Source organism: Lucilia cuprina, chromosome 5, assembly GCF_022045245.1.
Source record: "Lucilia cuprina isolate Lc7/37 chromosome 5, ASM2204524v1, whole genome shotgun sequence".
Lineage (NCBI taxonomy): Eukaryota > Metazoa > Arthropoda > Insecta > Diptera > Calliphoridae > Lucilia > Lucilia cuprina.
In genome coordinates, this window is record NC_060953.1 from 37,170,275 (window position 1) to 37,184,052 (window position 13,778).

The 13,778-nt window shown below is 29.8% G+C and overlaps 1 protein-coding gene across 1 annotated transcript; it reads left to right on the top strand.

The window, feature by feature from the left end:
* Window positions 1-5,286: 5,286 nt before the first annotated feature.
* Window positions 5,287-11,692, top strand: LOC111677619 (protein henna). Its single transcript, XM_023438778.2, has 6 exons — window positions 5,287-5,459; window positions 9,391-9,824; window positions 9,882-10,114; window positions 10,838-11,100; window positions 11,159-11,388; window positions 11,456-11,692. Exons 1-6 carry the CDS (start codon window positions 5,427-5,429, stop codon window positions 11,616-11,618), a joined length of 1,356 nt encoding a protein of 451 aa, XP_023294546.2. The 5' UTR covers window positions 5,287-5,426; the 3' UTR covers window positions 11,619-11,692.
* Window positions 11,693-13,778: the final 2,086 nt, after the last annotated feature.

Genomic DNA, 13,778 nt, shown 5'->3' on the forward strand with positions numbered 1-13,778 from the left:
TTTGAAGTACTTTAGTAATGATTCTCTTTTAATGTGATATATAAGTACTTTATTATCGGCTCTGTCATTTTGTTTGCACATTTTATTTAATTGAATGTTAAGATGTGTTTTTTAAGAAAATAAAACAAATCAAATTTTTATGTAAAAACCATTATTTAAAGATCATGATCTAGAAAACACAAAAAGTACCTTTTGAAAAACGAAAAAGTACCAAAAAGTCAACTTTTATAGGTTCTTAGCTAATTGAGACTCTACATACTTAATTTCATATTTCTAGGTTAAATTTTATAGAAAATTCAAAAAGTACCTTTTCTAGAACGCAAAAGTACCAAAAACTCCCCTTTTATGTGTTTTCGTCTAATCCGGGCTTTACTTCCTAATTTCATGTTTCTAGGTTCAATGTGATATAAAATTCAAAAAGTACCTTTTGTAGAACGAAAAAGTGCCAAAAATCCCCTTTGATGTGTTCTTGATTTCTTAATTTTATGTTTCTAAGTTCATTATTATGGAAAGCTCAAAAAGTACCTTTTGAAAAACGAAAAAGTACAAAAAGTTGCCTTTTATGGATTCTCACCTATTCAGACTGTACAGACTTAATTTTATATTTCTAGGTTAAATATTATAGAAAATTCAAAAAGTACCTTTTGAAAAACTAAAAAGCACCAAAAAGTTTACTTTTATTGCTTCGAACTTAAACAACAACACACTCGTGCTGCTGTCGCTCTGATACTCTTGCTCTGCTGCTCTCGCTCTGACATTTTTATAAGCAAGAGTGCAATAACAAAATTTACCGTATGATTATGTATTTTGTTTTTTAGCATTTTCTGTGTGAGCATGAATAAAAAATAAATTCGATTCTTTATGGACCGATTTTGCTGATTTTAAATAGCGATTTTCCCGAAAGCATGTCTAACAGAATTATTAAAGATTCGGATGTCGCTGATATCTGGGGTTCTCTAAAAACTGATTTCAACAAACATACAGACAGATAGACGGACAGACGGACATGGCTTAATCGACTCTGCTATATATAAGGATCCAGAATATATATCCTTTATAGGGTCGGAAAATTATACTATAGAAATGACAAACTTATATATGCCCTTCTTACGAAAGTAAAGGGTATAAAAAGGAAATCTCTCCCTCCAAAACCGGAATTTTTTCACACATTATATAAAATGAGCACCTCACCACTCACTCATTTCTAACGCTGTATCATTCCTCCAGGGTATCTGTTGTCTCGACAGCAACATCGAACTGAAACCAATTTATAGACTTTACGGTGTATCAATATAGTTTAACCAACATTGTCTTCCTGTACGTGGTCCAAGTGTACCCAAAAGTGGTATTGTTAAAACCACTTTTCTCCCGGATTGAAATAACAGGAAGATAGTAGGATCATCAAGGTAATATGCCCCTGATGATGTTAATGACAGCCAACTCTAGCTACAACTTTGCGAGCAATTCTTTGGACTCAGTTTTGTCTTTCGTTTCCACTTTTCACTCGGAATGCAATAACACCAAGAAAGGCGGATCATCAAGGTTAGTGTATGTTATCAAGATAAGGGTATGATATCCAGCTAAAACTTTGCAAGCAATTCTTCAGAAAGTTTTGCAAAGTCATTGCCTAGGAGAAATGAGGTAATAAGTCAATCTTGGAAAGGGAAGAACCTTCGTTTATTTGAAGATCACGCATTATTTTTTAATGATGTATCTTTGAACACCACAACAATATTTAATACAGAAGAAAACCTTTCCGGTAAATAATTATGATCAGGATAGAGCAACACGCCTAATGTCTACCATTCCGAAACTAGTGAATGTCAATTTTTTGGGTCTCCAATTTGTCCATTGACTTTATGAAAGAAAAGTTTTAGGTCAACGTTCCTACATAACTGTGTAACTGGAAATGTACATAAGTCATCATAAAATTTTATTAGAACCCAACATTATAAACCATATTTATAGATGTACGACCAACTGTTCAATGGATTACAAACGGATCGACAAATTCAATATAACAAATTTTTACTATTAATGATACATCAAAAGGCAAATACATTTAGAGGCTGATAAAGCTTTATACTCTAGGGTTAAAACATGTTTAAATGATATTCACATTTCATTTCAAGTGCGTCAGCAGATCTGGTGATAGTAGTCTTTTGCAAATTTCTACCGTACTTAAAGAAATTGCCATATACTTATGCTAATAAACTCTATTTACTATATCGAAACTCAAATTAATTTTTCATCAAATTCTTTCGATTTCGTAACATGGCAATTTCCATGTTTGTAATATATTGAAATACTATTAAGTAAATAGTTTAATTGCTTCGGAAAAAAAACTGATGACATTTTTAGGTTATATTGATGTATACCATTATATAAATAAATATTGAAAAAAAATATTAAAGAATTAAGTGTCAAGAGATTAAGTGTGTAATATTTTCCCCTAATTATTACTTCAAACTTTAAACGTTGCCTTGTCTATCTGCACATGTGTAAAAATTTACAACATGAGTAATTGAATCTTTGATTGTCTAACTACATGCTTTAACAATAAAAAGTTTATTGAACTGTTTGTTTCTTTTTTTCATGATAAGTTAACTTACACTGAAAATTTTTTAAGTGAGCTTTAGTTAACTAATTCGAATAAAAATTTTGTTTACTAAAAGACCCGTTTATAATATTGAGCGATTTTCTGTTTTGGTGGTGGTAAATCCATTCAAGCTTATTACAGTTCTCAATGAATTTACGTCAGCAATTGTTTTCTTTTACCCTACCTCATCATCAACACAAATGAATAAGTGTTGCTGTTTGTAACAAATCTGTTAGAGTCCGGAACAATTTTGAAAAAAAAGCTCATTAAAATTATTGGTGTAAACAACTTTAATACAATTTTTGTCGAAACTGCTTCCATTGAACTCAAATATAGTCGACACTTGTTCTTTTGAACATCTGTATGAAGTAATTCTTTATTAGTTCTGTCACTAGTTTATTTAAATGGAATCTAATTTCACTGAATCCCATGGTATTTTATACTCAAAATGAAATAGCTCTCAACATACAGAGTTTCACTATTCCCGCCATATGCTGTACATTAGTTTTAACGTTTATAACTGACTTAAAAATGTCAATATAGCAATAATATTTGATAATATTAATACCAGTTGCCAATGAAAGTTTATATAAACAAGTTCTATATTAATCAATATTTCTTTAAATAAATTTATAACTATCAATCCATATTTGGCCTTTTCATCATATAAGGACCCTTTCATAAATTTCTTAAAAATACCGGTGTAGCAATTAAATTTGACATAAACGAGTTTAATATTAACAAAAATCTTTCTAATTAATTGTATGACGATGGGTCCATAATTGACCCCACCTCTATACAAGGTGCGCTTTAAAAAACATCTTTAAAACTCACCTGTTATAGATGGTATGTATTTCTGTTTCTGGGTTGTCAATGTAGAATTCTAAGCCCTTTTTGTTTTCTGGGCTCCTTTAGGTATTTGATCTACTTTACGTATTCCTTTCAATGTGATCCTATTATAAATCCATTATAAATCCCGATAATGTTTACACTTACTCTGCTTAACTCTGTCGCTTGCTGGTACTACGCCCAAAAAGTGATTTTGATTAAACTTTTTGTGAATATTCAGATTAAGACTTCTAGGTATAACATTTTTAATGACAATCTACATGCTCTCCTCAGTTCCTCTACCGATATATGTATAAGAGAAGAAATGAGCGCACATTAGCAGTTGCATGGTCTTCTCCATATTTTTTAGATTCTAGCCTATGACATCGATCATAGTAATTTATTGATTTTCGATACACCATTTAAGCCGCCTTTACACAATCACGTAATGTAATATGATCTGTCAAAATTTTGTATAGAAGAGTACGGATGGGATCGTCTAAACCCAATATGTAATGAAACCATCACACATTTAGACAGAATACGGATGGATTTGACAGTCGTATGGCTCTCTTTATTTTTTTAAATGATTCAAAAAACAAGCAGGTTGCATTAGAATGGGAATGAATTTTTTATGTAAACACAGACTCAGCCGACTCAGATAACGATTCTAAGCCGATTGCTATACTTTAAGGTGGATGTAGGATGAATATTTTTGTATGTTACAAACATCAGCACAAATCCAATATACTCTCCCCACTTAAGTGAAACAGCTGATTCCATCTTACTTTTTTAATGTTTTATACCAATCGTGTAAACACAAAAATATATAAATCATACGACTTTTATTCTCTTTTTTGTTATACGGATGGAATTTCATTTTACTTTTTCATAATTTTACGTACGTAAAGTGTGATTGTTTGAAGTTCCCATTAGGCTATCTACCTCATAACAGAAAAGTCTCCGAAGTCTCGTTTGTTTTTTCGAACGTTATTCTTATAATACCATAAGTTGCAAAACAATTGGCTTAAGTAACGATACAAGGCACTTCTGAAAATATATTTATATCATGTAGGGTTTCATATAGCCGAACTTGATCCATTTTAAATTATTATTGTTTTTTTTTTGTAATTGAAAGTTCTATAAACAAAAATATTTTTGTTGTTTTCTCTATATTAAAAAAAATACTATGGAAAATATTAGAAAAATTAATCATAACAACGTTTATTTCCAAATTGTTATTGTTTATAACAAAATTAATGTTATTAAATAAGTGGGTAAATTGTTAAGTAATCTAAATTATTTGTACTAAAACATTAAAATTGAAAGAGAATTATGTATGTATATGTGTTTGAGTCATTTAAATTATACACATTATACATCTAAATTTTGAAAATATATTCAGGGTTAGAAGACGATTTCCTATAGTTTCTCTGGTATTCTACATGTTTATTGGATCCACCTATATACGTAACAACTTAAGCATTTGTAAGTGCAAATAATTTTTTAAAAATATTTCTGGAAAATTGGAAACTACAACTTTGAATTCAACAGCGATCTGTTACAATTGCACCACTGTTGATATGCGTGTGTTTGTCATTTCATATAAGTATTGGTTAGTATCTGTGAGTATATTCGTGATAACCTTTTTAAGAAATATAAAACAACAATTATCAATTTTAGTTCAGATTTCTGAATGTGTATGAAAACATTTAGGTGTGTGTGTGTCTCAGTACTTAAACTTAAAGTATATTTGGTCCATGTTTTCTGTTTTTTAATCTTTAAAATTCAGTTTAATTTTTGCTTCGACATTTTTATAGAGTCTATTTAAACAAGTAAAATATTGAATTGTGATTTTAGTTTCTTTTAAACCATTGCAGCACGTCTTAGATTTGTTACATAATTTAAAAGTGAATAAAATTAAATTGGAAAAATATATCAGTTTTTTTTTTGGTGAAAAATAAATTACAAAAAAGTGTTAAAATTTTTTATATAAAAAATGATGTACCAACGTCAAACCTCCTTTGATAAGGTTGGTATTAATTTAAATTATTTGTTTAATTTTTAATTAATTTATTAATTATTATATAATTAGTACATGTGTGCAAAATCTGTTTTTGTTGTTATTTTTTAAATAATCGTGTGTGAATTACCCATAAAACATTGCGAATTATGACTTGCAGAATAAAATTTAGTGGAAATTTTTTAATTAATTTTTTTATTATAAATACGTTTATTAGAGAAAAATTTATTGAGTGCGTTAATTTTGTTAAAATTTATATATTACTGTTGCTGTAGATATAAGAAACAGACTTTTTTAGAACTTTTATACAAAAAAAAAAATCGTGGCAAAAAACTCATAGAACTATTAACTAACAAATAATTAGCAATATATACTTTCATTTTCATAATAAATTCTTAAAATAGCATTATATTTCAGTGAAATTGCATCATCCAATTAAATAGATAGATTGTATAAATAAATAGATTTAGTACAAGTGCCCTAGAAACTATTACAGTAATCTTAATATTTTACTGGTCTTACCTAAAAATTTCATAAAAAATCCGAAAAAAGTGCCGCTGATATGAAGTCTGAGTACTAAAATTGACCTCCAGTTGCGGAGATATTCAGACATAACTTAAGAACCGTAATTTTTTCAAATGTATTCTCTGGGGATTACAATTAGATTTCTATTCAAAATTATAGAATGAACTTAATGATATTTAGTTAAAACTACGGACAGATCTTTAGCAAAGATTATAGACTGATCTGTAGAGAAGATCATAGACTGATCTATAGTTAAGATCATAGACTATATAGTAAAGATCAATGACTAATCTATAGTGAAGATCATAGACTAATCATTAGTCAAGACCCATCTATAGTCAAGACTATAGACTGATCTATAGTAAATACTATAGACTGATCTATAGTCAAGACTATAGTCAAAACTATTAACTAATCACGGTCAAGTCTACAGACTGATCTATAGTAAAGACTATAGACTGATCTATAGTCAAAACTATTAACTAATCACGGTCAAGTCTACAGACCGATGTCAAGACTATAAACTATCTGTAAGCAAGACGATAGACTAATCTAAAGTCAAGACTACAGTCTGATCTATAGTCAAGATGATGGACTAATCTATAGTCAAGACTATGGACTGATCTATGGTCAAGACTATAAAATGATATGTAGGCAATACTATAGAATAATCTATAGTCAAGACGACTATCTGTAAGACTATAGACTGATCTATAGTCAAAACTATAGACTGATCTATAGTCAACACTATAGACTGATGTATAGTCAACACTATAGACTGGTCTATAGTCAACACTATAGACTGGTCTATAGTCAACACTATAGACTGGTCTATAGTCAACACTATAGACTGATCTATAGTCAACACTATAGACTGATCTATAGTCAACACTATAGATTGACCTATATTGATCAACACTATAGACTGATTAAGTAAAAACAATAGTCTAATATATAATCAAGAACATAGGGTGATCTGTAATGAAGACCATACAATGAAGATTATAGAATGATTTATAATAAATACTGTAAAATAATCTATAGCAAAGTTAGGACTATAGACATATTTATAGTATAGACTGAACTAATATAATCCTAATTTTGTGACAAAGAATAAGAAACCCATTTTTCATTTATATAATTGAATATTTTTCCTTATAAATATATATTTTATTTAAATCCATTAATCTAGATTGAATAAACAGTTAAAATAAAATATCAAGGAATTTAAAATGGCATTTCAAGTAATTACAATTTTAATTTTTCTTTATTCATGTCTAAAGAATACAATTGACATTTTCATTTGAATGAGGAAAATCTGCATAAAAATGTTTAACTTATTTCAATAGATCGTAACAATTTGACATTGTCATGTAATTTATATGTTTACATTTTGAAAATGTCTATATTCATTTGAATATTTTCAATAATTGATTACAATAATTGTAATTGACAGCTGTCAAAATAAGCAAGACAATATGTACTCAAACAATTAAATTGCTTAATTATTTGAGATCGTCACATGTTGACATCGTGATTAAAAATTACATGAAAAGTTCATTTACTATTTACTTCTCTCTCTCTGTAGCGATCATCACTCTTTATCTTGATCACGTGCTAGAGAATTTGAAAACAACAAATACAAAAGTTTAATAATTATAGAAAAAACAAATTATTAACAAGAATTTACATGCACTTTAAATAATTACAAACGATTTAAAAGTTAATTTTAATTGATTGTTTTTTTAAATTATAAATTACGGTGGTATTTTCCATATATATTTTTTAATGATCAGGACTTTTTAATATTGAAAATATATTGAATATAAAAATTTAGATAATCACAATATTTTAGGAAATTTTGTGAGGATCATATGTAGGGGTCAAGAAAAGGAAAGAGAAAGAGGGAAGTATAATCTTTTTGGAGTAGGTACAACAGAAATGTTCTATGTCTGAGTTGGGCAACTGTGAACCTGTTTTCGCAAGCTATTAAGCGATACATTTGCTGTAGATTCCCCGCGTCCTCATTTCCAGCCTATTTAAGGATGTCTGGTATTCCTGAACTAGTCGTGATGTAGAGTATACTCCTATCCGGGACTTGATAGCAGCTTGACTGTCAGTAAAGATTAGAATATCTCTGTTCATTATATTATGATACTAGACCCTGTGTGACGATTAGAATTCAGTTATTACAGATTGTGAAAGCAATCCTAATTTCAAATTCTAAAAGAAATTCTCCTTCTCATTTTGGGCTATCTGTGTACACGGATAGGCTTCGTTCCGTCCAGTATTTTCCGAGATGATGAAAGTAAAGTTCATCTAGAAGGGCTTGGAAACGCAGTAATCAATATTTACCGGTGGATTCCTCTCCTATCGTCCATATGGTCTGTACAACACTTCGTTTATTGCATTAAGGCTGAGTGCCGGTGTGAGTGCTATATTACTGGCCAATAAGCCCGTTAGAATCGAGTTAAGTAGCGCGAATAGTTGTTCCCAGTGATTCGGTTAATAGGATCAGCATTCTCCTTAGAACCTTGTCAAGGATTTTTCAATTTGGAGTTTAGTACTTTCCACAAAAAGGTAACTCCATAGAACTGAAGTGGCTTGATAACCGCTTCAAAAATCCAAATCACTAATTCGAGGTTTACCCCCCCATTATGCTCCTAAAGCTTTTTTAGCATATATACATTGTCGTTACGTCCTTTTTTGATCTTGCTAAGATGTAGGGTTTCTATGTTAATGTACTATCGGTAATATCCCCTAGGTATTTAGCACGATTCGAAAGTTGGAGTTTAACTCCGTTCAGACCTAGCAGTGTAAAGTCAATCTTATGCTTCCTAGTGAAAAGTATAAGTTCAGTTTGGTTTTACAGCAAAACATCTAACGATAATAATAATATATATTTAGTTATTTCATGAGATCTTACGAGAACGATTGTTTTGCTGATAGTATTTTTTTTAAAAGGTCGTAAAAACAAATTTAATAGATAACAAAAAATAAATAAAAAACGTCCATGCGTCATAAACTATTCTTAGGCGGCCGGAACAAACAAAAATTACGCACAATTGAAAAGTTCAAGTAAACACATTGACCCTGTGACGAGCTTAAACTATAAATAGAAACAATTAAGAAAAACATTTCCTGAATATTCAATGAATTGTCAGAAAATACAAAAACCCACACAAAAATAGGCGTGTCTTCAAAAACAAACTGATAAGAAAAACTTTAAATATTAAGATTATCAAAAACAAAAACAAACCTCGTACCACTAGGAGATAGATCAAAATATCAAAATAAATTTATTTCAAACATAAAAAAGAAATTTTAACAACTTATTAACAAAATAATAAAATTAAACCGATAAGAATATATAAATCATTTAATTTACAATATTCTTTTGCATAATTCTTTATAGCCCACACGCATTGAGGGTTCTTCTTATATAGCCGAAAGCACTGAGAAACAAGAAGATCGCAGCACATGTTTGCTATTCTCACCAAAAGATCAGAATTCTGGTTCATTAGCGAATTCCTTGAAAATCTTTACCAAGCATAACGTTAATCTTTTTCACATTGAATCACGTTCATCGTTGCGTGTACCCGGCTATGAATTCTTTGTAGAATGTGATACCAAATCGGGTGAATTGGGTAAAGCCATTGATGAGTTGCGTGAAATTTGCTCTTATTTCAATGTCATTTCACGTGATTACAAGGACAATGTATCGGCTGTGCCATGGTTCCCCAGAAGAATACGTGATTTGGATCGTTTTGCTAATCAAATTTTAAGTTATGGCGCCGAATTGGATTCAGATCATCCTGGCTTTACCGATCCTACTTATAGAGCTAGAAGGTATTTATAAAAAAAATGAAATTCATTTCAAAAATAATATTGTTCTTTAATATTTAGAAAATATTTTGCTGATATTGCTTACAATTACAAACATGGCCAACCTTTGCCTCATGTGGAATATACTAAAGAAGAAACCGAAACTTGGGGTATTATGTTTAGACATTTAACTAAATTGTATAAAACTCATGCCTGCAAAGAGTACAATCATGTTTTCCCCTTGTTGGTAGACAATTGTGGTTTCCGTGAGGATAATATTCCTCAATTGGAAGATGTTTCCAATTTCTTGAAAGGTAATTGTTTGATATAAGAAATATTTTATTTGTGTCGCTGCTTTGCCGAAAATATAGCCTAGAAGGTTTTGGAATCATTAATTATGATTTAAAAATTAAAAAAATCATAGATTATAATCTAGTCTAAAGTGTAGACTATCGTTAAATTGATAGCTTAGACTATAGACTATAGTGCAGATTAGTTTAATATAACGTCCAATATAGTCTTTAATCCAGACTACATATAGTCAAGTATTTAGTACACTATATGGTCCTGACTATAGGCTATAGTTCAGTCAGTACAGTCTATAGTTCAGTCTGTAGTACAAATTATAATATAGTCTATAATCCATACTATGGTTGAGTCTTTTTATAGTCCATAGCAAAGTCCCTAGTCCATAATATAGTCTAGTCTATAGTCCAGTCTTCAATCTATCAAATCTATCCAAACTATAGTCTAGTCTTTAGTCCAGATTATGCTCTACAGACTTTATTCTACCTATAGTCCAGTCTAAAGTCAGGACTTTATAGTTCATACTATTGTTCAGAATAAAATTCTAGTTTATATTTAGAATAAGCACATAGTACAGACTGCAGTCTAGCTTATAGTCAAGATTATATTCTAGTCTATAGTTTAATCTATAGTGTAATTATTAGTCCATGCTTTGGCCTATAAACTAATCCGAATTAAAATCTACACTAAATTTAACAGAACCAAATACATATATATTTACTATTCTTCAGATTGTACCGGTTTCACATTGCGTCCCGTGGCTGGTCTTTTGTCATCTCGTGACTTTTTAGCTGGTTTAGCCTTCCGTGTTTTCCATTCCACACAATATATTAGACATCCCAGTAAGCCCATGTACACTCCAGAACCCGATGTCTGCCATGAATTAATGGGTCATGTACCACTATTTGCTGATCCCGATTTTGCACAATTCTGTCAAGAAATCGGTCTAGCTTCATTGGGTGCTCCTGATGATTTTATTGAAAAATTAGCTACTGTAAGTTAAATTATAAGATAGACATGAAACTATTTTAATATTAATAACTCTTTTATAGATCTTTTGGTTTACCGTTGAATTTGGTTTGTGTCGCCAAGAAGGTGAATTAAAAGCATATGGTGCTGGTCTTCTTTCCTCTTTCGGTGAGCTACAATATTGTTTAAGTGATAAACCTCAACACAAAGATTTTGATCCTGAAGTTACGGGTGTAACTAAATATCCAATTACACAATTCCAAGAAGTCTACTATGTGGCAGATAGTTTTGAAAGTGCCAAAGAAAAGACTATGTAAGTGGGAAATATATTTCGTAATAAATAACAATTAAACGTTATTATTTTTTTTTAATAATTTTAGTAAATTTGCCAACTCTATTCCCCGTCCCTTTGGCGTACGCTATAACGCCTACACCCAGAGCATTGAAGTTTTAGATTCGAAACATCAAATTGCTAATTTAATGGAAAACATCAATTCTGAATTCCAAATTTTGCAAAATGCTGTGCAAAAATTAAAAATCTAATCTAGAATTAAGCGTTAATACATATATATTAATTACTTACGCATTTATACACATATATTTTTTAGTTTAGAAATTCATTTTAGTTAAAGAATTTATTTCTTTTTGTTAAATTTAAGTAAAAAATTTTAGTCTTTTTAAAAAAATAAAATTTGTTTTATAAGTTTAATGATTTGTTTTTGCTTTATTTTTTATCGTCTGTTTTTTTTTCATTGATTAATTTTTTTTATAATTTTACTAATGTTTTCTTAATTAGTTTGATTGTTTATAAAAATCCATAATAACATTAATCTTGCAAGTTATTTACATATGTATATGTTTTCTTAATCTATCTTAGAAAAATAATATGTACACTAAAAAGAAATTAATTCACATTTATCTAAATTTGCTATTTAGTAAACTATTTACATATTTCAATATTTAATTTTAATGAGATAGAACAAATGTGTTGATTAAATTTAATTTTCAATTATAATTACGATCTAAATTAAAGCTTAAAATGAAATCACAAATATTGAATGTATTATTTCAGACACAGTTTGAAATATTTCTTGAAGTTTGGAGGGAAGTCTATAAACAAGTTAGAATCGAAGATTCATTATTCGTAAAGAATTAAAGGACTCTTGCGGTAACAGTTTCTAAAATATACTCTTTTCTATCTTAAAGCCGTAATACACGATTGTCAGATCTTACAACGTTGTCAGTAAAATGTTCAGAAAATATCCAACAATCGACTGAACGTACAATTTTTCTTTTGCAACGTTGTAAGTAAAAGCATTATTGACAATATTGCAAAGCAAAATTTGTAAGTTGGCAGTGTTATTAGACATTTTCTGCACATTTTAATGCCAACGTTGTAAGATAGCATAATTTATAGTGGACTAAAATTTCATATAATATTTATTAAATTTTTTTATATAAAATTTTAGGATTTTATATAATTTCAAGAGATATAAGAGTTTTTATATATCTTCTTTCACGATTTGCTTATTACAAATGTTGTAAGACCAACATTAACCTAAATCGGGTATTATCGGATGAACAATGAGTTATGACATGTTCAATTGTCACCTTTTAAGGTTTCTAAAAGCTGGGGAACAAAACGGGCTTGGAGTTTTATATTAAAGACCCAGAAACATAAATATACTACTGTCTACCTTATTACAACACTAGGTTCCAGACAGAAGTCCGAGCAATAACAGAATTGGACTAAAATACATTTGGGGCCAATAGGGATTACATATTTATCGGCAGCCAGAAGGCAATTGGGGCGTTATAAGATGATATGGTTAACTTTAACATCCACAGAGATAAACTTTGGTTTCCACACTACTTACACGGCAGTAGTCAGCAACTACGGATCAAATTTACTTCTGAACTTAAAATACTTCGACTTGGCTAGAGAATCTCATCAAACCTAGCGGAATTATTTTAATGGCCAAAGTATATGCATACTTATGATAACACTATATATTCAGACAATGTAACGTTGTCAAAATTGCAACAATTCGTTTTCGAAATCTATATTTTATAAACATCCGTTGTCTAAATGTTAACTAAAGTGGTAAGCTAACTATTGACAACGGATTGTATCAATTTCGGTACTTTTCTACCGTTTTTTTTCCTTCTGCGTATGTATTGAGAGTGGACAAACTGCATCGAAACCAAGATCTATATAAGCCTTGATGAACCTCGTGAATTTTATAATTTTATAATTCATTTGACCTATACAAAGTCCCCTTTAAAATTTAACTTAAATGTCCACAATTTTATTCAACAGTAAATGGCTTAAGTATATTTATATGAGGGATATATCAGGTAACAGTTTCGTATACAGGGTTCTATATGGGAATTTCTACAATTATGGACTGTGGTGACATCTTTCAACAAATTTTGATCTTAATAGATTATACTTTTATACCGATACATTAAATAATTAAAAAATGTTTTTGTATTAGGGCTAAGATCATGTTTGAACCGAAATTGAAAAAGTCGTGAGTGATTTCTCATTGTAATTGAGAAGGCTGAAGACACATGCATGTATTTATCATAATTATAAGATTAAATGCAAAAAAACAGATGGTCGGCTTTATGAGGACGAAATGAAATAATGAACCAATATCTACGACAATTCGATCTACGCTCCAGAACGATCCGAGTCAT

Bases quoted from the DNA above. Each gene is read 5' to 3' on its own strand.
- LOC111677619 (XM_023438778.2), top strand. From the start codon at position 5,427: ATGATGTACCAACGTCAAACCTCCTTTGATAAG. The intron at 9,825-9,881 runs GTATTTATAAAA...TTTAATATTTAG, and splicing joins CCTACTTATAGAGCTAGAAG to AAAATATTTTGCTGATATTG. The intron at 10,115-10,837 runs GTAATTGTTTGA...ACTATTCTTCAG, and splicing joins TGTTTCCAATTTCTTGAAAG to ATTGTACCGGTTTCACATTG.